The following is a 24,059-nucleotide window of genomic DNA, read 5'->3' as shown; positions in this document are numbered from 1 at the left end:
CATTTTTTAAAGTGTATATATAAACAATTATTTATCAATACTGATATTACTAGAAGTAATAACCTTTCAGATTACATACCATGTGCCTCCCTAACCTTGACCTGTTAGCTAGAAAGGAGCAATTTACCATGAAATCATCAGTCCTGTTACTATCCTACAATATTCTATGTAATAAGTGAATGGTAAAAAATAAATGCATAGCTTGAGATGGCCCAACACAATTTCTTGTCATGTTAAGATGTGTTAATTAAATGGGCATTGGAAAAAATCAGTTTGAAACAATTATATTTTTCACATTTTTAAAGTTGAAAAGGCACCGATTTCATGGAATGACCCTTCAGCTGTCATACTTTTAAATGGCTTCGTAAGAAGTAGGCCTACATAGACCATAACTTGTACTACTGTCATCTTCTTTAAGAACTTTTCCCAATATTTCCCATAGCCTATATCGCTTTTCCTGAAGGGGTGTCTTTATTTTTTAACTCGCGTCTTCAGCTTCTTTACTGTTGACTTTACTGTATTGATGCTTTACTGTATTGATGCTAGCCTTCTCGTGATATTTTAAGTAGGCCTATTTGTAGAAAATATATATTTAATTACTTTTAACTGACCCGCCCGCAAATGAGCCGAATATCATTAAAATATTTTGTTTATGACTCATAACCGCGGGTGACCTGCAAGCTTACGAGGGGAGTTGTGGGAGATTCAGGTAGGGTTGCGACTTTTTGGACTCGCCCACTCTGTCAAAGAGACGTGAATCATGTTTTAGCCTACAAACCTTTTAAATTATCGAAAACGGATCATTGATCAGGGGAAAAAAATATCATGGATCAGGAAAAAATAATTTTCCTCGGCCCTTCCCCCAGGCCAAAAAAATTCTCCTGGGCCTTCCCCTGGCCTAAGGCTTAAAAAATCTTAGCGCCCCCCCCCCCCTCCGTAAATATCGTACAGTCCCTTAATGGATGATAATGGAAGGTACAGATCTCTGGTGTGCTCCCAATGTCTGCCCTGGGGTAATAACCCTGTTAAATGAATAGGATTTCCAATAACAAAACATAATGCAGGCACAATGCACATCCATCCATGTGGCATGGGCCAAGCTGATTGAGTTTGTTTTCTTTTGTTACATGTAACAACACACTGACTCATTTACCCATTGCAATACAGACACTATAAAATAACACCACAATAAAAATGGATAATAGCAGCTACAATGCGCAAAATGTTTTAAAAAAAGATTTGTTTTATTGATGGGTAGGGGATGAGGGGGTCTGATTTTGTTTAATAGAAAGCATTTTTTTTATAGCGCCATTAACAGGCTGAAAGTGAGATGAAAGATAGATAGATAGATAGAGAGAGACAGGGAAAGCAGACAGAGAGGGAGGGACAAACAGGAGAGATAACTGTACATTATAAAACCAACAACTGACAAACACAGAACATAATCGCCAACGATTACTTTGAAAAGACAACCTTTGTATTTATACATGTTAAAGAGCGAGAGAAACTGCATCTCACCGGAAATTACATTCGCTGTAAAATGATGCTTAACCGTGGGCGTGCCCCTCAATGCAGCGGTTACTGAGAGCGCAGGGCTTTCTACAGTTATTTTTCGATGGCTGAGGGTCGAGCTTGAGCAGAGTGAGGTATAGGTTTTGCTTCATTCAGTCTCGTTCTTCCAGCAGACAGATGGGGGTGGCAGAGAGAGAGAGAGAAATCATTTTTATGTAATCAAATAGCAATGGAAGGGAAGTGGTGGGTACAAAAAAAATATATCATACAGTTGAAAAAATATAACGAAAGCAAAACACTTCAAGATCACGTCCTGGCTCATCCTCCTTTTGTACATCAGCGACATGACTTCCATCCTTTTACATTCTCTGAACTTTCCAAAGGCCTCGATAGAGCTTATACTAAAAAGAACTAGGCATTACACTCAGTGAAGTGGACAAACGCAAAGTCTACCTGCCTATGTCTGGATTAGCAGAGCGTGTTGCTAGTGAAAGCACCTCTGAATCAGAGACTCCGGGGCAACAAATCAGAGGTATTCTACAGATTCAAGATGAATCAACAGCATCACCTAAAAAACAAGCTTGCTCAACTCCTAAGCTGCCAGACAGTTAGGTAACAGAAAACAACACAAACACACAAAAAGGCAATGAAGTTTTGTTTCCGATGTTTTTCTTCTTTTCTTTAAATGAATTATACTTCTCTTTTTTTTTTTTTTTTTTTACTTTTTCTTGACAAGTCCATGTACAGTCTACCCTTAAGGCCCTGGTACCAAAGCAGATGAGGTTTTCTTTCCTATTATATATATATATATATATATATATATATATATATATATATATATATATATATATATATATATATATATATATATATATATATATATATATATACCAAGGAAATGTTTCTCTGCATGTCTTGTGTGTACACAACTCCATATATACACACCCTTTAGATTGGTTCTAGAACGTGATGCCATGTGGAATCCTGTGCTGAGACCAGTAGTGAGGTTTTTGGCTGGGCTTGGGGCAGGGCTGGGAAAAGGGGCGGACATTAGGACGTTGTGCCGGGTGTAGTGTTGACGTTCTGGGTAGCCGCCTGGGGAGCCACCTCGATGATCCGTGGCTTGTCAATGATGCGCGCCGTGCGGTTGCCCTTCTCCACAATGCCGATGATCCAGGCCTGGTGGCCCTCGCCATATTTTGGGGACTTGATCTCAGCACAGAAGCGAGCTGCTTGTTCACGTGGGAGGCAGATTAAGAGGCCTCCTACCAGACGAGAGAAAAGAGGAGGAAAGAGCACAGAGAAAACAAAGATATAAGACTGCGAGAATCAATGCACAAATGTTAAATAGCCAACACAGCCTACATGCATCTATAGGACTATTTATACCAGTTGAGAAGCACTGTGGTATATATGGCAACTGCTTGTTTTGCTTTTCTGCCATGGTGGCTAACCTGAGGTCTCCGGACAGGTGCCATGCATGAGTCCGAACATGTTTCCACAGGCTTTGCTGACGGCGGCCATCTTGGCAAGCACAGGTAGGTTGTGGATGACGAACGACACTTCGCTCCGCTGCTGCCGTGCCAGAGTCTGCGCGTGGCCCAGGATGCCAAAGCCAGTGATGTCAGTGGCCGCATGGGCATTAAACGTGTGCATCAGTCCAGCCGCTGCATGGAAAAACAGAAACAACAACGCTCATCTTCAGTGCCTTGAAAGTGTAGTGACAGCAACTTCCTAATCGCCTACTCAACAGTCACACACAAACAAACTCTCACTCAATAATTCCACTCTTCTACTTCAAATCATCACTTAACTGTGTGCAAAGATAAACACCAGCCCTAGCATTAGATACGTTGTTTTGTGTGTGTACATTTCATTGTGTGTGAGTAATGCAGACCTGTTCTGTTGAGTCTGGCCATATTGACCATGGCCTCCTGGTAGGCCAGCTCTACGTCCTCCTGCGTCACCACAAGCTTGATCTTATTCCACTTCTCTGGCTAAAAGAGAACAATTGAAGCAAATTGATGTTAGTCGCTACAGTGCAGTGCTGAATCTACAAGCTGAATGACACTACAGTCATCACCTCGAAAAGCTACTGGCTCTTTCAAAGCCTCTACATTCAAGACACAATTATCACTCTGTGAAAACCTGTATGGGCAAATAAGGCAAAATAAGAATAATGGTCCTCAATGTGGGATTTCATCATAACATCATTAAAATATTCAGAGAATGCCGAGAAATCGTAAACAAGGGGAAAACAATACTAGATGGCTGTGATCTTTGGGGCCTCAGATGGCTGAAGAGGAGAAGTACTATCCAACTTGTTATTAGTGCACAGTTCAATTGAGAATGGGAAGTTGACGTCACGTCTTGCCAAGTCTCCTCGTTTTAAAGCCTTCTGCCATGGCAGGTGGTCAAGTCACAATCTGTACCAGTAAACAAGTTAAAACAACATTGCTATGCCAGGACGACACTGCTGCATTACGAACTGCAGTAGATCTGGAAAGACAAGTAAAAGTTTTTTTTGCGTTTCCGACCGCAGCATGACCCGCTTAGGAGGTCAGAGGAGGCTCACGGAGACGCTGTGAATGTATGAACTGTAGCTTGTTGATAAATACACTACCGGTCAAAAGTTTGGGCACAGTTAGAAATTTCCATTCCACTCCATTATAGACAGAATACCAGCTGAGATCAGATGCATTGTTTTTTTAATCAGGGCAGATTACATTATGTGCTTACATAATTACAAAAGGTTTCTCCAATGTTTTCTCAGTTATCCTTTTAAAATGATATCAGATTAATAGAACAGAATGTGCCTTTTGGAACATTGGATGAATGGTTGCTAATAATGGGCAATGTAGATATTGCATTAAAGATCAGACATTTTTTTTTTACAACAGCCGAGATAATGGAGTGGAATGGAAATTTCAAAGTGACCCCAAACTTTTGACCGGTAATGTACATTACAGAAACCGCAAATAAAGGGCCAAACTGACATGCCTTACATAGGCTACTAAATTTCAACATCCCTTTGTCTTCAACCTTGCCATTTTTTGGCAGGCTACATTTTTAGCATCACATTGGGCAACCTTTCACAGTGCATTCTCACCATTAACGACAGTAGCCTGACCACACCTGACTTGCGCACTAGAAACTCTCTCTCAATTTGTGCTCCCATCACCCTGCCTATGCTATGCCTATTCTTTCGCTATCCCCTTTTCCATTTTTTTTCACAAGACAGCTCAGGTCACATATAAAACAAATCCCAAACCGCTGTCAGCTCTGTCTCCCTATGTAACTCTGTGAAAGTAACCATGGTAACCAATCCGCGTACCAACCAAAATGGCCACATGTTCCAAAATCTAAAAACTCCCCGTTCTCAATAGCCAGGATCTATGATGGTAGAGGGTTGTATTAATGCCTATGGCATGGGCAGATTATACATCTGGAAAGGCATAATTGATGCTGAATGATATAGCTTTTTAGTAACATACATGCAGTCATCCAGACAACATAATTTCCGTAAAGACCTTGAATATTTCCGGAAAACAATGGCAATGCACTATTTTAAAATAAATACAGGGTTTTGCAACTCATAAGCATTCTGTTTTTACTGTTTTACACAGCCTCCCCACTTCTTTGGAAACAGGGTTTACATCTTGGGTAAAAAATGGGGCATATACACTGATCTATAGACAGAGGCAGAGTGAAACAATGTATCAATGTACAAAAAAACAAGTATCTGGTAAATACTCTAATAAGATCACTCATATGGTTTTCTCTAATCCACTATAAATCATAGAAAAAAAGATGGTTCAATATCCAGATAGTCTCTGGTTTATGGGAGATGACTGTTCTAAAGTTTTGGTCAAGAGACAATAAAGATAAATTCATGAAATTGCAGACTTACAATATCCAGCCACTGGTGAACAGCAACCGCGACCTGGGTCCCCAAAGGCTTGGTGAGAACCAACACATCTCCAGGCACTGCATTATCTGGCCTGGTATGCACAAGACATGGCGTAAGGACACATGGAGGACATACAAATTCTGACACATCCTAACGCGGTCCGAAGATAGAGGCACCGACATGAGTGCACTGTCACTTGGCATGCACATAAGGGCCAACATTTTTAACTGACAAGTATTTGATAAAGAATGGATTTTATTGAGCAAAGATAGAACTGAATCGCAATTGACGCAGCAACAAAGTTCGTTGGTGTGCATGGTTGTACTGGAAACAATAGAATCTAATGTGATTGAAAGTGGACTGTGCCGCACTCATGTCGGAACCCTAACCCAACACCTCTGGCACTACCACAACTCCATACACAAGAGCACTAGGAAAATATTATCTAAATTAAAACAGATATTTAAATACTGCTATATTGTGCATTGTCACCAAAAACCAAGGAGACACAGTACAAGAGACAGAAAATATATTCAATAGAAGGTGAGCGAGGTGTGTGGAAAAGAGATCTAGCATGTGCGTGTGTATTGTGCATGTGTCTGATAGAGGGACATATATCGAAATGCAAACAGGTGTGTCCTCACATGATGAACTCATTAGGCTGGCACACAGTGGTGGCAACACCGCCCAGGACGATCCAGGGGTTGAGGACCGTCTGCCCACCTGTCACCGAGGTGCCTGCCTCTTCCGATGCGTCCTTAAAGCCCTGGATGATCAGCGGCATCACCTTATCTCGCTCCTGCATACACAGATACACCACACTTCATCACTTCATACAGCACTTGCATTATACTCCATGTACTACATGTACCACAACCAGAGTGCCATTAGTGTTTGAACTGATAATTATAGAACGACAGCACCTGGCAGACACAAATACAGGGAGGTACTCTTACTGCCTCATTTTGCCCACATCCATCCCCTTATAGACAGTCCCATGCCTTTCTCTCTCTAAAGCAAACAAGCAAAACTCAACCCATTCCTGCATTCCTACCGTGTGGTGAGTATTAAGAGAGACTGTGAATAAGGTCTGGACTCACACGATGGTGAGCCTGCTGGCTTTATCTGCTCAGCACCGAGTCACAACTCGACACAATAAGGAAGGGTGAAACTCACCACGTCTACTGAGAATGAATCACGGAGACAAGACAGAGAGACATGAAATAGCAAGAAAAGGGGAAGTGAGATAGGGCAAAGAGGAACAGAACAAGCCTCACCTTGTCTGATAGCTTGTTGCTGATCCCCAGAAGCATCAGCATATTGTCACATTCTGTCACGCCCATAGCATACAAATCACTTAAAACATTGGCACATGCGATTCTCCCCTGTGATCCAGATGACAATGGAAAGAAAAGAAAAAAAAAAAAATACATAAATGTAGAGAAGAGAGATTCAAAGACAAAATCAAAGACAAAATCACACTGAGTCAGGGCAAAATAAACATAACTGTTTAGACATAACATCTATTCGGAAATACAATGACTAGCTAAAAAGACCTCTGGTCCTAATTTATTTAGCGAGCTAAATTGCAAAGGCTGTCAGCCAGCAAAGTTCTCGTGCATAAAATACAGCTAATTAAATTAGTTTTAGTTAGACTTACAACTTTGCACCTTGCCCATCATCAATTAGGACCCAGCATGTAACTTTTTCTATGCACAGACTTTGTAACACAAATACACACAAAGGCCTACCATCATGTAGGGGTCATCTACAATGGGGTAGATGTAATCTGTTGTCTGGACTAGTGAAAGGCCACCATGTCGGAGAGGAATTACACAGGTATCCATGCCAATGCCTTTGAGACAAACAGAGACACAAACTGGTTAAAAATTGTACTTCAATGTAACAGAAATCACAGAGAAGAGATGAAACCGTGAACGACAAGCAAATAGAAAATACCTACCCAGTCTGGGCATGACTGCACCAAGGAATTGTTCATCTTCCTGGTAATGGTTTTCTTGTAAGGATTCTAGAAGTTTCTGCAGCACATCCTGTGGAACTTTGCAGCCAGTGCCTTTGAGTTCTGTGAATCGCGTTAGGCGGAAGTTCTTGTCCAGTTCATAGCTCTCGGGGTTGAATGACTCCCGGGCAGACATATTAGGGATATTAACAGGAGCCAGCACGAGAGATGGGCCACTTCAGTCTACTAGGTCCTGCCCAGGAGAGAAAGAGAAACCATCCCTATTAGATTCTTAGACCATCATTGACCTTGACATTCAATTCATTCATGACATTCATCATACAGAAGACCTCCCACATCAACAACTGATATATATAAAATATGAACATCAACAACTGATTATTATTATTATTTATATATAAATAATAATAATAATCAGTTGTTGATGTTGAATGACATTACAGGCAGTATATTCAGGCAGTTTTTATATATATGGTTACTATAACTGGTTTATATATATATATATATATATATATATAAACCAGTTCATACTGCTCAAAAAAAATAAGGGAACACTTCAATCATACACTGGATCGGTTCTCTGACACTGTTTGGTTCTGAGCACAAGTAAAACTTTTGAGGTGAGTTTTATTTGCAAGAACTGTCAGACATTCTGTGAATGTAGTTTGAGAATGGAGAAAAAGTGTGGAAGGTTTCAAAACATGTGTTTTAACAATTGTGGAAACCCTAAGTGTTCCCTTAATCTTTTATTTTTTAATAAATAATTGATCAATAAATAATCAAATTAGTCTTGAGATAAAAAGTGATTAAACTAAATGTATGGTAAGCATACCAAAAACAGGTGCATTAATGTAAACTGCATTAACAGAAAAGGCCAAACACGTTCATTTTTGCTCCTGGTGAAGAACATCAATTTTACTTTCACATATGTCATAGGTCCGTGCGAATTGCTAAATGATGTCCGCAAATTGACCTCTTACTGGTCGTTGTTAGTTTGCATTGGATTACTTTTTAAATACTTTCTTATCGAAACACTTAACAGTTAGTGGACTTGCTATACTTTTAAAAGTTCTGCAGCACAGCCATATCGGTCTCAAGCAGAACTTTTCTGTGCGCTAAACAGATTAACTGAATAAGTGTAAAGTTTACTACAACGGTGTTATAGCAAAACATCACTAAAACAATCGGCAGGTTGTGTACATCCTGTGAACCTTTAAGGATCCCCAGTAAGTGTAAACATCCTGTTAACCTCTAAAGACTATGCATGCTGTTAACCTCTGATAGAGTTCTGTGTATTGACATCATTGGCCATCATAGACGCATTTTGCAGCTGCAGGCTAGCTAATGATAACTGCCAGTACAAAAGAGGGAGCTAGCGAACAGTTGGCTAAAGTAGCACGTTTTTGTACTTCAGTGAGGTTTGAATTGTATTTTTTAATGCCACTCCCGAATGCATATTTTCTAACATGTGCGGAAACTTGATATGCAAAACTCAAAGCGGAGTAAAAACAGTATTTAATATATCAAACACACTAGGTGAGCTGTTTATAAAAATGTCGGCGGCGGAAAAAATTAACCCTTTGAAGACCCGCGCCATGCGAGACATGCCTCTACACACTTCCAAACAGTAAATAACTCATAAATCACGCATTTTGCAAAGCGATTTGGTAGTGATGCTGCAAAAGAAATATGTTGATGAGCTCTCTTCGTGATTTTACGAATAAGGCACAGTTATATTCATACCACATTTCCCCTTTAATTGCGCTCCTCGGTTTCTCCTTACCGGTTTCGTTTCAGCGGCGCCTCCCGATACAAGAGCAGGGACAGTCCCAGAGTGCACTGCGACTTAAAAGGGCGACCCTAAAAACTGCCTGAATAGAAATTAAATACACAGTAACTAGCATTCTACGACACAAAAACATGATTTAATACCATCATTTATAGATCATTCGAAGGATGACAGATGTTTTTCATAGTTCCCAGATGTGGTTGAGGAAAATTACAGCTTCTGACTGAAAGAAGTACAGAAAAGGATAAGCTCGCAATGGGTCCTTGAATGGCGATCTGGCGCCTTTTCCTCCCCTTTAAATCACGGCAGAAAAGTATGGCGAAATGGTAAGAAAAGTCAACAATAGGTGGCGCCTTTAATTTACCACTGTAGACGCTCACTTTGCAGTGGGTTTACTTTTAAAATTACCCTTTGCCCAGAAAGGCTCATTTCAGTTTTACAGTAGGCCTACACGTGCACACAAATAATTTTACATTTTTGTCAGTGTAGACTACACTGTAGACATAGTCTACCCTGCCTGTTTCTCCTATTCTCTCTATTATTTCTGCTAGATATACCATAAAATATCGGCATACTTTCATGAATCTTGTCAGATAAAATCCAAAACAATGTTTTTGTAGGCTATATTAATATGTAAATCTTACATAGATTAAGAAACAAACACCTGAGCACATAGAGTCAAATTATTTTATTTTACTCTTAACTAAATGTTAACATATTTTTTCACAGGAATAGGCTACAACAATCCCAAAGGCATGAGGTGGCTTGGGAAAGAGGGATAAAAGCCAGGTAAGGCGCTAAGCATCAGGCAGACACGTGGCAGAGAAAATAGTAGCACAAAGTGGTTAGTTTACAAAATATGCTACACTTCACAAAACATTGATGACAGACCACAACATTAACTCAGTCAGACAGTGGGCTCTGTGCAGTTCTCACATCTCACATATATAACTTCAAAAGCGCTGTTGTGCTGTTTCCAAATAGGCAAAATAAGCATTGCGTAAACTTCAATTACACAAACTGATTTTTGTGCTCCCTTCCTATGATGGAATTCAAAACTCCCCATCTAGCATGTCTCAGTCTAACACAAATATTTAACCTAGGCTCCAGTCTAGGGCATTAAGATCATTGAAGTGCAAAAGATTTTTTCAGGACAAATACTGTACAAATCTTTAAATCATTAAAAGTCTTACATGATGTAAGAGCTCAGAAAGATGGGAAATACAAAGTAAAACCACAAAAGGTGTATTTTGTGCATATTATTTCATTAGTTAAATTAATTAATTTATTTATTCATTCATATAAAGCCTCAGTCTTAAATTATAATTCAGTACACTGTGTTCTACTAAATTTTTCATTCATAGATGTTGGTTCAGTATGTCCACAAAAAAACCCTCATGTACACAGCCCTCTGTAAATAGGAAAGTGTCTCTGACTGAGCCATAGCTTTAACATTGAGTCAGGGGAAAGAAGGGTGCATTTGATTGGCTGTTGTGCTCAAATATCAACAACCTTTCCCCAGTATTAAGGACTGGACCTTTAATAAACAGTCACATTGACACCACTGTGCCTCTCACAAAAATCAATCTCATTGTGATGACAACATCAAGACATAAAATATCAGCTTGAGTGGGTCAACATGTTGATGCCAGTCTCTGAGAGAGAATGTTCTCAAAATGGGCCACAGGAATCTGCAATATTATTTTAGCTGTTTGTTCATTGATACTTAAATATCTTACAGGCTCAGTAACATCACACCACAGAAGATTTTTTTCACTCAAGGTTTACAATTTTGTCACAATACAGTTTCTGAGTTTAAAAAAATAACATGTTAGGCTGTTTTATACTCCAACCAGATACACAGAGGTAGTATAAAGAATGACAGATTAGATGGCATTCATAATTTATTAATACATTTCATTTATAAATGTATTACAGTCTGTTTATATCGGATTAGGTATTTTGTATGGGAATGACTGAGAAAACTAGTATCAGTGTCTGGAATAGTCATTTAATGGCCATGCTGGTCTGTTTACTTCATGTGGTCTCTTTGGTTTCTATAGATCGAATTACAAGACATTGGACATAGGCCAAGTCCAAAAACTTGTCAAAGTTAGTTTAAAGCTACCAAACAAATTATTTTTGCGTTCATGCACCCATAATGTGTATCAGAGAAGAGTGAGAGAACCACAGACCATGATCTTGGTGCAATTCCATAAACAGATGCAAGACCTTCTGCAGGACTCCCTTGATATCCTTTGCACAGGCCAACTCATTTGACTGAACTTGTGATTTCAGTCTGAACATTCAGGAAACCATTTCCATAGTAAAGACACTGTCTGACTTTACACAGTCACCACCTAAAACCAGATTAGAAAACTGTCACTTTGTTATGCAAGAGTGGTACAGTATACAGGCATGTTTGTGGTTTGTATGTGGATGGCATCACTGACCTGTCTGTCCATGATCGTCATTTTTCAGTTGAGTAGAGACCTCAAGAGGTTCTATTGACAAAAAGGATACATTATTAAATTAGCTAGATTCCAAAATGAATTGTTTTTATTGTCCCTGTGTTTTTGTTCTCTATATTTCATACAAAAATGAAACTAATACAGTGGCCTCCCCATATATTGGCACGCCTGGTAAATTTGACAAAAAACTTTACTTTATGGTAATATCACTTGAAAACAACGAGGAAAATTACACCTTGGAGGGAAACATATTTTTCTGAGAAAAAGGAATATATGAAGAAGATTTAACAAAAAAACACATGCCACAATTAACACCCCTAGAAGTTAATCATAGTGTCTGTGAACTTTCAGCAGTAATCCATGCCTTTTTCCACTAAGGTATGAAAATAAAATATTTAATCATGGGAAAGACAAGAGAATATGCTAAACGCAAATAAAAAAAAGTGTGTTGACCTTTGTGAGTCTATAAAAAGTAGATGCTCGGTAAAAAAAATGCACATATTAACAGTTAAAACAATAATTAAAAGGTTCCAATCAACTGAAAATGCAACAAACTTGTTTGGACCCCCACACACAGTGAGGAGGATGAAGATAGAGACAATGAATTCCATAAGAATCACTGTTGGAGAGTTACAGAACAAAGTATTATCTTGGGGTTACTGAATGCCACAGTGACTTGAATCGTGATCTTCAAGTGGTCTTGAATTGAAGTCTATTGCACTCTTTGGGAAGAAACACTCTGTGTTTGGTGTACATAGAAGATTGACTATACTGAAAAGAACCCCATGCCTAATGATAATTACAGTGGAGGGCCTGTGATATTGTGGGGCTGTTTTGATTCCAAAGGCCCTGGGAACCTCATTAGGGTGCATGGTATTATGAAATCCAAGAAAAACCTGAACATCTGTCAAAGAAAATCTGTCAATCTCTGCCAAGACACCAAAAGTGGATCATGATAGTCATTCAATGAACCAAAAGACATGTCCAGATTAAAACGAAAATGGTTTACTGAACACAAACGCGAGCTTCTGCCATCGTCATCTCAGTCCCCTGGTGTAAACTCCATAGAAAAACAGTCAAAGAGGGGAATGCACAAGTGAGGACCAAGGAAATGTTATGGATGTGATGTCATAGGAGAAGATTACAAGCTGTTTTATGATGGAGGCTTAACAAAGTATGGGGTGTCAATAATTATGGCACTATTTCTTTATGAGGTATGTTTCTCAGAATATATTTGCTTCCCCTCAAGGTTGGAGTTTTCCTAATTGTTTGTGCCAAAAGATAATTTATACCTCTTTTTAATCAAGTGTACCAGGGGTGCCAATAAATGTGGAGGGCACTGTATGTGTTGAAGGAATTCCTTAAAATGCAAGGGAGTATTGGTGGCCTATATGAATTAAGTGATATGCTTCTGATTAATCATCTAGAAAAGCTTTAGGTTTTTTAGTGTTGATTATTCTTCATTATTATGGATGAGTGTATATGTGATGTTCACCTGTGGTGTGAGAAGGTTGCCTGAGGCGAGTCTCATCACCATCTGCAGCTGTCTCTGCTGAATTTAAACAGAAGAGTACAAATATTTTAATACAGCATAAAACCAGGGGGGTCATGCGCACCAATGGGGCTGTAGTTTTCAGTTCAGTTAGCTAAATGATCCTGGAAAGAACATTCTTAGACCACAGAATTCTAGAGACAAACCACAGAAATGTCTTTGGACTACAGCCAGTCAGTTGTGTTAAGTTGTAAGTTGTGTGTAAGTTGTTTACCGGTACTTATTATTTTCCTGGTATTTTGACAACTCTTACATCTTAGAAAATGTGCCCATTTAAGTAGAAATGCACTTACATTAGCATAAACACTTAGCACTTAGCATAAACACTTACAACAGACATAATATGCACACACCTCGTTTTAATCTCCTGCGAGCCAGTTTGATCTGGTCCTGCAAGATCTGGACCCAGTCCCTGGCTCCTGGAAGCTTCTCAATTCTGTTTGCTGTGCAGTACTTCTCTGTAAAAACTGTAAACACGCACACACACACACACACACACTCATTCAGTCACACACACACACACACACTTGTGAATATTGTACAAGTTATCTTAACACTATAATAAAGTTATCTTGACACTGTCTTGTACCCATCAAATGCCCACCTTTGATGGCACCCACTATGTTCTGGTCCAGTCCCTTTCTGTGGTCATTCAGGCCCCTCTTTCTCTTCCCATTGGGTAAGGAGTTGGCCAGCGTGGTGTCATCGAAGAAGGCACACACCAGTTTCCTAAAGAGCAGGCTCCCGGAGCGAGTGTAGTTGACCAGGATGGAGTCCAGCTGGGACTTGGGAATGAAGACATCATAGTCCTCTGCCAGCTGGACCTCGGGCTGGATGAGACATACAGACATGGATATTTACAGTATACAACGAGAGAGAAATTAACATATGGGTAAAGGGATAGGCCTGCACGATTTGGGGAAAAGTGCAATTTTTCTGATATTGCAATATCATTTTTGAAAGTCAAGCTTCAGTTAAATATTCCAAATTTGCTTTTAGTTGGGTTCCTTCTGATTGGTGAGCATGAGAAGTACGGCACTCCTGTTAGTTGAGCTTCACTGTTTGTCAAACACTGAGGATGACATACTGTAAATATGAAATCATAGATGTGACTGATTGAATGTGATTAACCATTGAGACAAGTTAATTGCTGCCTTTGTGTGTGTCTGTGTGTGCTTGTTTGTCTGTTATTTGCACATCTCTCTGATCTCAGATCTCTCCAACTGATTTCAAACCTGGCAGGTGTCTTGACAACTGCGTGGTCCCGAGTCGAAACAAGCGACACTTTCAACAGCTAGGTCCCAAATTTAGGGACCGTTTCAGAATGGCAAACTCATGGTAAGTATTTAGAGATAGGTTGCTTTGCCCACTTCAGCTACAGACGCAGAGTGTGACGTAACTTATGCCAGAGACTGTTTTTGGAAAGTCACAATTGCAAATGTCATATGATGACGAATCACTCCACAAAAGGGTGTTTGTCTTCTCCATCATGAAGTTCTTAGGCTAAACATAGCCTTAAGGCAAAACAGTTGTTACTGTTAGGCCTATATGTCATTTTGATCTGTAAAAAATGTCCAGTGCAACGGCGCTTACATTACGCTTAAGCTACTGCATGTTTATTATAAGCATTACTGAATGCTTAGCTGGAATGATGTTTTTTCCTATCATCCTATTTTTTAAGGAATGCCTACCTGCAGGCATGTAATTGGGCTACAGGTTTTCTACAGGAAAAGGGTGTTTTCACTGCACTAGTTAATATAAATAAATGATCAAGTAATGCAATGTTACAGTCTCCATCTCCAGACAGTATCCACAGATTTAAAATGGAGCCAGCTTCATCCATTCCAGAGATCCTTCGCAAGATAAGGAAAGGTGATAATACTGATTATGTCCCACAATAAAATACATGCATACTTACAATGATTAAGATTATTGTAATAAAGATATCTCAAGGCATGCATTTGTGTTGCCTGGCATGCCTGCTGTACCTCAGCTGAGTTTGGTCCTGTGATTGGACTGTAGAGGGAAGCAGGAGTGGTCACAAAAGAGGGGGCAGGGCTAGACGTAGTTGGAGCCATCGGGTCCAACACAGTCCTCTCTCTTTGTTCGGACGAGTCTGGCAGAGGGTTTGTAAGGGGTTGTGATGATGGTGCAGCCCCGCTGGAGGGTTTGTTTAGCGGTGCCACCCTGTGCACAGGCCTCCTCTTGCGCGCTCTCTTCCTGGTGACAGGGCAGCGGGCAGAGCAAGAGTTGTTCAGGGCAACCTGCTTCTCTTGAGTTCCTGTGGGACAGGGGGAGTCCTGTAGTTGTCAATCATGTACAAATGTTAAAGGCTCAGTGAGAGCGACTCTCAGATAGTCAATATGACTCAGCGTATACCTCAGTCAATCAGTTATCTGGAATAGACTTCACAGACTCAGTGGTTATAGGTGTATATATTTACAATATACTGATATAAAGAGGGCCTTTGTTATCTTATCACTTGACCTGTCTTTAACCCTGTTTAGACATGCTTTTAAAGGGATACCAGGCAAGCCTGATGGTTTTTCTCTACGATGCTCCCCCTACGTGTCGATACGTGTGCGGTGCGTACACCGAACTTGCAAGTGGGATATTCTTCCTACAAGCAGTAGGGGCGGGCGAGAGAGTCTTCATTCGCCCTGTAATGTCATTTAACCATATACCAACTTACGAAGATGATTAATTAACACAAAAACGTTGCCTGGTGTCCCTTTAAAATGTGTCAGAGGTAGACTGCATCCTGGTGCATCCCTGGCATCCATACCATGATCAGTTCTGGGTGCCCACGGTGACCCTGGTTCAGGAGCACTTCCCAACCCCACCCTATCACTCACTAACTCACTTCTTGTCACTCTTCATTGTCAAGGCATAAAATCCTCAACATACACATAAAAAGAGCACAAGGTCAGCTGGACACCTCGACAGACACTTTGACCATGATAGACACTTAGATAGACACCATAGATTTACTTTTGATTAGATCGCCGAAGATGCATTTTAAAACAATGTGTTAACAGGGTTTTTATGTACCATGTGTCCAGAAGAAAATAACTGAGTAAACAGTGTGTGAGACCAATCTGAATGGAAATATGTGCTTGTGCATGTGTGTATAAGTGTGTGTGTGTGAAATTTGGAGTGACCTTTTTGTATCTGCATCAGTTTCCTCATGGAGCGGAGTTCCAGCAGGATGGCCTGTAAAGTGTTCTTGCAGTTACACATACAGCAGCTGGGCTTCTCTGTGCTGGCCACTGAAGTTTGAGGGAGTGCCATGTCTGCACCAGGTGAGACATACAGTATGACCACATATTATTTCACATAGTGATATGCCATACCATGATTTAAATTATAATTGAAGGCAATAACGTCTGCCCTCCTCCTCCACCTCCTCCTCTGTGTGTGTGTGTGTGTGTGTGTGTGTGTTAGAAGAACAGGGACAGCGTGTGCACTGTGTCCACTCTGTATCCATTGTTGGCAGAGAAGACAACTCATAGTCTGTGTGTGTGTGTGTGTGTGTGTGTGTGTGTGGTGAGTGAACAAGAGTGGGCAAGCCGTCTGGTGACACAGCCTCCAGACACTTCTGAGTGTGAGACTTTGTCTGTCAGGAACTGTCTAGACATTCTCCTATTCACAACCAAGCTAGACATTAGCCTTTCTCTGACCCCCCCCCCCCCCCCCATCCCCACTCACTCAGCATCTGAGGTCGTATTAAAGAGATTGTGTTGCCTCCTCTATCTCATTACTAAAGTCTAGTCTAGATTAAGGAGCTCTGTTTCTAATAAATGTGATAGAAAGAAGCACCCATACATCCCCACACACACACACACACACACACACACATACATACACACACACACACACACACCCCTAATCAACACAGTGCTCTTGCAGCAGATCCTGGTTACTTAGCAACACCTCATACAAATGCGGCAGTATCACTATAAAAGATTTGGCTTATAATCACAATATTGCTATTTCTCTTTGACATTAATAACCAAGGCGAGCACTGTGTCTCACATCTCCATACTCAATACAGCTATTCTCTTCACAAGACAAACCACAATCCTACCATTGGTGTTACTTAGATCTTTGGTCAGGTTGAGCATCTTCTGGGTTTTGGACCGGGTGCCATATTGCCCAGAGGTGAGGTGGTTGTTGGGCTGGGGACTGCAAGTCCAGGCACTGTGCTGGGGTTCCTCAGGGTCTAGACCAGTCGGCGAGGCCCAGCTTAGAAGCTCATCTTGGGGCTCCTGTTTAAGGTTTTCCCCCTCTCTCCCCACACGCTGATAGACTCGGCCTGTTTTGTCATTTAGCGCACGCATCATACCAGTAATCTGTCTTTTAATCTCCATTCCTTCATCCTCGTACCAAGCTGACAAGATACAAAGAGAGTGACGGATAACTTTGACAATTATAATGTCGTACAAACGTGTGTGGTTATCAGGCATGCAGCATGACAAGGTGACCAAAAGAACAACAAATACTAAGACAATGAGAATCTCTGAAATTCAAATGTATGTACTGGGTTAGTCTTTTAAAGACATGTCTGTCTTACCTTCAGTCACACATTCTTTTGATTCCCCATTGGCAGCACTATTAACTGCACTGTCAAAGCACTCAGATTTAAATTCTGTGAAGTCAAATTTGGGTTGCTTAATTAACCAAGTGTAAAATCAGAACTTTGAATCATTACCATTTTTCTCATCAAACTGACACATAGACTACAATGCTGCCAGACTAATTTATTTGTTAACTACACTGGAGTCAAACTATGCATTAGCAGATAGCATCCTGGACAAGAAAAGAAGGTTGTGGGGGGGGGGGGGTGCATTATGACGTGCTCAACACCCCCTCCCCCTTACCACCTGTAGGTACCAGGAGGAACAAGTAGGCTACCCAGACTACAATCAATGTTATACCTAGAGCATAACAATTTACGGGGGGGGGGGGGGGTGGCTAAACATGCAACTCACGTATTATGTCAGTACATTTTATTAAATAATGAATGGGCAGTTAAATAGAGGTCAGACTCAATCAGGTTCATTAATATGCCAAATAATAACACATAGAAGACAGAAAACATTTCTCAGTCATGGACAATCGACGTTTTCCATTTTTGCTTGTTTTATGCTGCTTGGATACATATCAAAATTATCCAGACATAGCCTAACAGGTGCATTCCTGAAGACTGACGTATTCCTCGCTGCCCTATTGTCTACAGACGGCAACGTCTGCTTTCTGACAACGTCGTCCGTGCAATATTTTAGAGCAGACGCGTGTCGTCTGCTTTCACGCTTTCACTTACCTTGATCATTTATGAGCTTAAAGCTCTGAGATTTTCTGCTCCTTCTTCTCTCAGCAAACTCCATCCTTCTCCCAAATTAACGTCGTAAAAGGTGTGTCAGAGGATGCCAAGATCTCGCAACGTTTCCGAATCCTCAGCAGGACGAGGGTCCGTCTCTTTAATCAACCAAAAGTCTGCTTCATAACGTTATTTACGTTATTCCATTTCCCTCGGACAACTCTTCCTTACTCGCACACGTCGGACTTTTCAACTCACTCTTACCAGATATAATGCTTGTTGCTGTCAGACTGTGTCCTTTGGGGAGATGCTCGTTTGTGATGTAAATAAATAAACGATTTAATAGTTAAAAATTCGGCACATCTATTCCTTTGCGCCACCTGATGGTAGCTTAATATTTTGGGCACAAATATGAGCATCCAGATTAGGGCTGAGTCGAACGGACTGTCGCAGTTAACATAAGAAAGTTTTTTGCGTTGTCAGACTCAATTTCAGACTACGATTTCGATGAGTAGCCTATGTTATGTTGCTGAACTGAGATTAAGCCCACATCCAATTTTTTTTGGCAATAAACTGCTTTGAAATTTAATTATGTGTCATCTTTGCCAAATTTCAGCTATATAAGGCTATTCTTAGTTTATGGGTTGAAGTTATGGCAAATAGGCCAGCTTTACGCTACACTTTACTATTTTACTCTACAGTGCAAACAGAAGAATGTCTCCCCCTGCACAGTCTCCCTCACAAGCAACTCTGGCTGTGGATGCACTTAGCAGCCTGAAAGGGTTGTAGAGCTCTCAGCACCTCCAAGCCACAGGGCTTTCCATAATAATAAATAGGTTATGATATACGGATTGTTTGTCTAAGCTGCCAGCTATAGCGTCTGCCTACTTAAGTAGCATAAATGTCAATGAGAGTAAAAGGTGAAAGTAAAAATAAATAGTAAAGTACTTTATTGGAGTATTTATTTTTATTTTTACTTTACTTCCCTGCATTTTCACAGAAATATCTGTATTTTCTACTCCTTACATTTTCAAAACTCTTCAAAAGTCGTGTTACATTTGTGTTAATATATTTGAGACAAGTTATCAATAGTTTTTATTGGACATTGGCACCTAGTGTGTTTTCCCAATATCAAGGCTGATTTCAACCTAAAATGATGGGACAATAGTAATGCAAAAAGGTTGACTTTGCAACTGTAGGGGTGCCACCTAAGGAGCAGCACTAAAACAGTTACATGATAATGAAAATGTACAGTATTCATCGAATTCAGTGCTTCATCAGAATATGTACAGATGTCAAAACATCATATTCTTTGTTTCCTTTTCCATCTTTTCCAAGTTTATCCTTGGCTTGGTAGGTAACAAGCTTGCTTGATTTTTTTATGAAATATGCCATAGGGACAATTAGATCTTAGTAACAGTTGTTGTACAGTTGTTAAATTGGAATGTAACATTGTATGCTAAAGTCTGCAATGGTAAAATAGTCCTTCAAAAAGGATACTTTTTACTTTTATATATACATTTCACAGCCTGCACTTTGTTACTTTCACTTGAGTAAAGAAGTTGAATCACTACTTATACTTTTACTAGAGTCTTTTTTTTACAAATATCTGTACTTCTACTTGAGTATGAAAGGGTGTAAATTTACCATCTCTGCATATTACCCATAATTTATCCTCTATTTTGAGCCTCTTTATTTACAAATAAATATGTTTTCCATGTGGAAAATACACTACTGGTCAAAAGTTTGGGGTGACTTAGAAATTTCCATTCTACTCCATATAGAGAGAATACCAGCTGAGATCAGTTGCATTGTTTTTTAATCAGGGCAGCAGTTTTTAGATTACATTATGTGCTTACATAATTGCAAAATGGTTCTCGACTGTTGTAGAAAGAAATGGCTGATCTTTAATACAATATCTACATTGCCTATATTATCAGCGACCATTCATGTTCCAAAGGCACATTCTGTTTAATCTGATATAATTTTAAAAGGCTAATTTAGAGAACGCTTTTGCAATTATGTAAGCACATAATGTAATCTGAAAACTGGTGCCTGTCTACAGCCTTCTGGAGCCTGTCTACTTTATTTATGTATTTGTCTCTTGTCCTTTGCTGTAGTGATTTAGTGCAGCATGCTGCATGCCTACTCATCATCAGCACAGACTTGTCACTCATCAGCCATCAGTGGTCACTGCAAGCAAATGTGCTTGAGAATTGATGTAGACCATAGGAATGGAGCCTTTCTCTTACTTTCTCTGCACAACTTTATACCATATACGGTTCATACTGAATATATTTATTCTGTTTTTCTTATAATATATTACTGTTAATACACTGCATATATATTATTTTACTCTTATAATGTCACTGCTATTACACTGCACATATCTGTTTTTGTTCATATACTACATAATTGTCCATATCTATTCTTATAAGGTTACTACTAATATACTGCACATATTTATAGTTAATTTATATTACTGTAAACCATTCCAACTTCTTAAATGTATACTATTGTCTACACTGCACATATATATCTTATACTGTTTATGCACCACCTGCCTATACTGTGTATATCAAATTGCACTTTTCTGCTTTTTTGCGCTTCTGGTTAGACGCAAACTGCATTTTGTTGTCTACACTCTGCATAATGACAATAAAGTTGAATCTAATCTAATCTAATCTAATCAACTGAGATGTCATTTTTCCTTACTAAAAGTTAGTCTCCGCAGACAAAACACACACACACACACACACACTTACAGGTGGCCTTGGGTGTTGGCATTTCTGTGGAAAAACGAACACAAAATCTGATAGGTAGGTTTATTCATGGGTAACCTACCACGATGTCTAGGTCCCATGTCAGTAAATGTCTACATGCAGGCAGGGTGTGGTATGGGGTAATGCCCTGCATGCCTGTCTAACAATAATATGTAGGCCTATTGTCTTTCTGCGATGGGACGGTAATTGTGGAGACAAATAATATATTGCTTTAAGGCAAACTTTTCGGGAATGACGGCTACCTGTGGGAAATCATATGGAGGGCTACTCATTTGAAATAAACAGACCCCTATAGGGAGAATAATCCTCAGCGCTTATAGACACCATGACATAGAATTGACTGACCGAAAAGCGCTTATTGACGTTTATTATATGGATGCCTCCTTCACAAATCCACAGTGAGTCAAGTTTTATGATCTGTATGAAGTATTAAATCACAAAAGTTAAAGGTCATCCAATGAAGCATCTCCCCATTGTGTTCTGTGTGATTGGTGTGAAGACAGACAAACAAGTGATTTGTGGATTCGGCAAGTACCCTACAAAAGGAGAGGGACCATATGGAGTGTTCACCTAGATAGATAGATAGATAGATAGATACTTTATTGATCCCCAGGGGAAATTCAAGGAGACACCTATGACATTGTCAAAAATATGTCTGTAGCTTGCCGCCTTGCTGTCATGTTCTCCGTGCCTTTTGACCGAAATGTGCATGAGAATACTATTTTTATCAAAATCAAGTTGTGATGCTACTTTGCTGAAAAAAATGGACTCAAGGAACAGCAATCTTTCAAGAGGGCGGCAGCAAATGGAGATTAGTTTTGAAGGTAAAGGTTACACCACCATCAAGGGAACCAAGACTCAGTTCTGGCGCATACATGATACATGTTATCAGTAAGTAATATGAAGTGAAATAATGAACTGTACTTTCAGAATTTAAGAATTAATAGAAAAAAAGCTTTAGGCTAATTCAGTGATAATGTATGTTATTCAGTGTTAATATTAATTTGTTATTTTTCTCAAGATGAAAATGCTGTGGAGCCATGACCCTGTTTCTGTAAAGTCCATGTGCTTCATATGGTGTCAATTTAATGACTAATGTATAGAGAATCAAAACCCAGAATCTGAGAGCAAAAACTCAGAATGTGTAACCAAGACATAGCGTTCTGTAAACAAGAGCACTGTCATCTATGTCAAGATCTTATAAAAGTGTTTTTAAACACATCATATTTAAAACCGTATTTTAACATCATATTTTAAAATTTCGTTAAAATTGTGTAAGTCATGTGTGTATGTGTGTGTGAGGGATGATACATGTCGATAGAAGATCACAGAGGTCACAAAATGCTCATTCAAGGATTCAAGGAAGCTTTATTGTCATTCCTACATTGTCATAGCCTGCAATCCAGACCCAAATCAAGAAAGATTTAGGGTTTGGCTATTGGTGCGTTCATGGCACCTGGGAATATCAGGGCCTGCCCTGTGATTACGTTGTTTTTCCCACTGCGAGTGTTCATGTGCTTTGTCGCAATGTGTGAACATGGATGCCACAACAAAGGTTAAAACATATGCTCACTAATCTTAAATAAACAACCATATTTGCTTAAGAATATGGTGTAAGACACTTGTGAAAGAAGGATATGCAGCTTTCAAGTAACAAAAACGGCACATTCCCAAGTTCACATTAAAACTGTTGGACATGAAAGGCCACATGGACTACAAACAAACTACAACGTGACGACAAGCCCTCAACTCGCCAACTCTGTTATGGTCCGTTCATGGCACCTGCATTAGGGCTTTGGGCTTGAAACCAGAGGGTTGCCAGTTCGATCTCCAACCATGTAGGAAAAATGTGGGCGGGGGAAGTGGTTAAGCATTGCTCTCCCATGCCCACATCCAAGAGCCCTTGAGCAAGACACCTAACCCCTCACTGATCCTGCTGTAGCAGGCAGCTCAGTGCTCCGGGTTAGTGTGTGCTTCACCTCACTGTGTGTTTCACTAATTTACGGATAGGATAAATGCAGAGACCAAATTTCCCTCATGGAATCAAGAGTATCTATATACATCTATACGAACTGTTGGAAATGAAAGGCCACATGGACTACAAACGAACTACAATGTGACGACAAAAGTGAAGATGAGCCCCTAACTGGGCAACTCGTGTAGCAAAATCTAGCCCCAGTTTCCCATCTCTGATTCCAAGAACATACGTTTTTTACTGGGAAAAGGTTTTTCCGACGCCCATGAACGCACGGTTAGCAAAATCTAGCCCCAGTGGCCGCCTCTTATGTTCCCGTTCCCGTAGCCCCAGTTGCCCGCCATTAAATCAGATTATTCCCACATGAAGTGACGTGAATGATGATGTTTTCACTGGGAAAAGGGTTTTTCCCGTGCCCATGAACGCACCTGACTGATTCCGGACTTCGACGTTGCAGTGCTGTTGTCATCTGTTTAGCTCGCCTCTGGCTCGCCTTGGTGCAGCTCAGCTCCAAGGGCATGGGTAATAATTGCCTGCATTACATGCATTAGTGATTGCCTGAGTGACTCGCTGAGCAAATTCATATTGTGCTCTCGCAAGAACTGTTACCCTGGATTTCCAGCAGGTCCCGGTTGATTAAACAAAGCAAAGCACACCTCCCTCTCCAATAAATATAAATATTTAAAACTAAGTAAAACAAACAAAAATAGGTAAAACAAATATAAGAAATAAAAAATATGGGTAAAACAAATGTAAAATAAACTCA

The 24,059-nt window shown here is 40.0% G+C and overlaps 3 protein-coding genes and 1 long non-coding RNA gene across 7 annotated transcripts in view; 1 reads left to right on the top strand and 3 right to left on the bottom strand.

Moving 5' to 3' along the window:
- Nucleotides 1–1,223: 1,223 nt before the first annotated feature.
- Nucleotides 1,224–9,332, bottom strand: sephs1 (selenophosphate synthetase 1). 3 transcript variants are annotated; one of them, XR_006034939.1, is made up of 10 exons: nucleotides 9,187–9,332; nucleotides 7,386–7,635; nucleotides 7,174–7,277; nucleotides 6,700–6,807; nucleotides 6,067–6,221; nucleotides 5,423–5,513; nucleotides 3,410–3,509; nucleotides 2,967–3,179; nucleotides 2,458–2,777; nucleotides 1,224–1,675 (listed from the first exon to the last, which is right to left on the bottom strand). XR_006034939.1 is itself a non-coding variant. In XM_042108991.1 (9 exons), the coding sequence occupies exons 2-9, from the start codon at nucleotides 7,576–7,578 to the stop codon at nucleotides 2,563–2,565; spliced, it is 1,179 nt and encodes a 392-aa protein (XP_041964925.1). In that variant the 5' UTR covers nucleotides 7,579–7,635; nucleotides 9,187–9,332; the 3' UTR covers nucleotides 1,224–2,562. The 3 variants fall into 3 exon arrangements, 2 of the variants coding, with proteins under 2 accessions (XP_041964925.1, XP_041964926.1); XM_042108991.1 differs by having other exon boundaries at nucleotides 1,224–2,777; XM_042108992.1 differs by having other exon boundaries at nucleotides 1,224–2,777; nucleotides 9,147–9,205.
- Nucleotides 8,550–21,109, top strand: LOC121723394. Its single transcript, XR_006034942.1, has 6 exons — nucleotides 8,550–8,629; nucleotides 9,922–9,981; nucleotides 14,429–14,553; nucleotides 15,006–15,087; nucleotides 16,396–16,517; nucleotides 20,656–21,109. It is a non-coding gene; the product is annotated as an uncharacterized LOC121723394 (long non-coding RNA).
- bend7 (BEN domain containing 7) lies at nucleotides 9,923–18,999 on the bottom strand. Of its 2 annotated transcripts, XM_042108986.1 has the most exons (10): nucleotides 18,539–18,999; nucleotides 17,789–17,863; nucleotides 17,303–17,605; nucleotides 16,377–16,508; nucleotides 15,204–15,496; nucleotides 13,820–14,045; nucleotides 13,569–13,682; nucleotides 13,159–13,215; nucleotides 11,646–11,696; nucleotides 9,923–11,552 (listed from the first exon to the last, which is right to left on the bottom strand). In XM_042108986.1, the coding sequence occupies exons 1-10, from the start codon at nucleotides 18,600–18,602 to the stop codon at nucleotides 11,500–11,502; spliced, it is 1,368 nt and encodes a 455-aa protein (XP_041964920.1). In that variant the 5' UTR covers nucleotides 18,603–18,999; the 3' UTR covers nucleotides 9,923–11,499. The 2 variants fall into 2 exon arrangements, with proteins under 2 accessions (XP_041964920.1, XP_041964922.1); XM_042108988.1 differs by lacking the exon at nucleotides 17,789–17,863.
- The window catches only part of LOC121723386 (growth arrest-specific protein 2), a 57,983-nt gene continuing 50,557 nt past the window's right edge, over nucleotides 16,634–24,059 (bottom strand). The window contains exon 9 of the transcript XR_006034940.1: nucleotides 16,634–17,100. The gene's annotated coding sequence lies outside the window, so the exon portion shown is untranslated. The remainder of the gene's footprint in view (nucleotides 17,101–24,059) is intronic.

This window comes from Alosa sapidissima, chromosome 11, assembly GCF_018492685.1.
Source record: "Alosa sapidissima isolate fAloSap1 chromosome 11, fAloSap1.pri, whole genome shotgun sequence".
NCBI classification, from domain to species: domain Eukaryota; kingdom Metazoa; phylum Chordata; class Actinopteri; order Clupeiformes; family Clupeidae; genus Alosa; species Alosa sapidissima.
Note: the sequence above shows the minus strand (reverse complement) of the source record. Positions and strands in the feature narration are given on the sequence as shown.

Coding starts and splice junctions, on each gene's coding strand:
- bend7 (XM_042108986.1), bottom strand. CDS start 18,602: ATGGAGTTTGCTGAGAGAAGAAGGAGCAGAAAATCTCAGAGCTTTAAG. Junction 15,497..16,376: donor ACTGATGCAGATACAAAAAG/GTCACTCCAAAT, acceptor CCTGTCCCACAG/GAACTCAAGAGAAGCAGGTT. Junction 13,216..13,568: donor TCGCAGGAGATTAAAACGAG/GTGTGTGCATAT, acceptor GTTTAAATTCAG/CAGAGACAGCTGCAGATGGT.
- sephs1 (XM_042108991.1), bottom strand. CDS start 7,578: ATGTCTGCCCGGGAGTCATTCAACCCCGAGAGCTATGAACTGGACAAG. Junction 6,808..7,173: donor TAGATGACCCCTACATGATG/GTAGGCCTTTGT, acceptor TCTGGATCACAG/GGGAGAATCGCATGTGCCAA. Junction 2,778..2,966: donor CACCTGTCCGGAGACCTCAG/GTTAGCCACCAT, acceptor CTCGTCTGGTAG/GAGGCCTCTTAATCTGCCTC.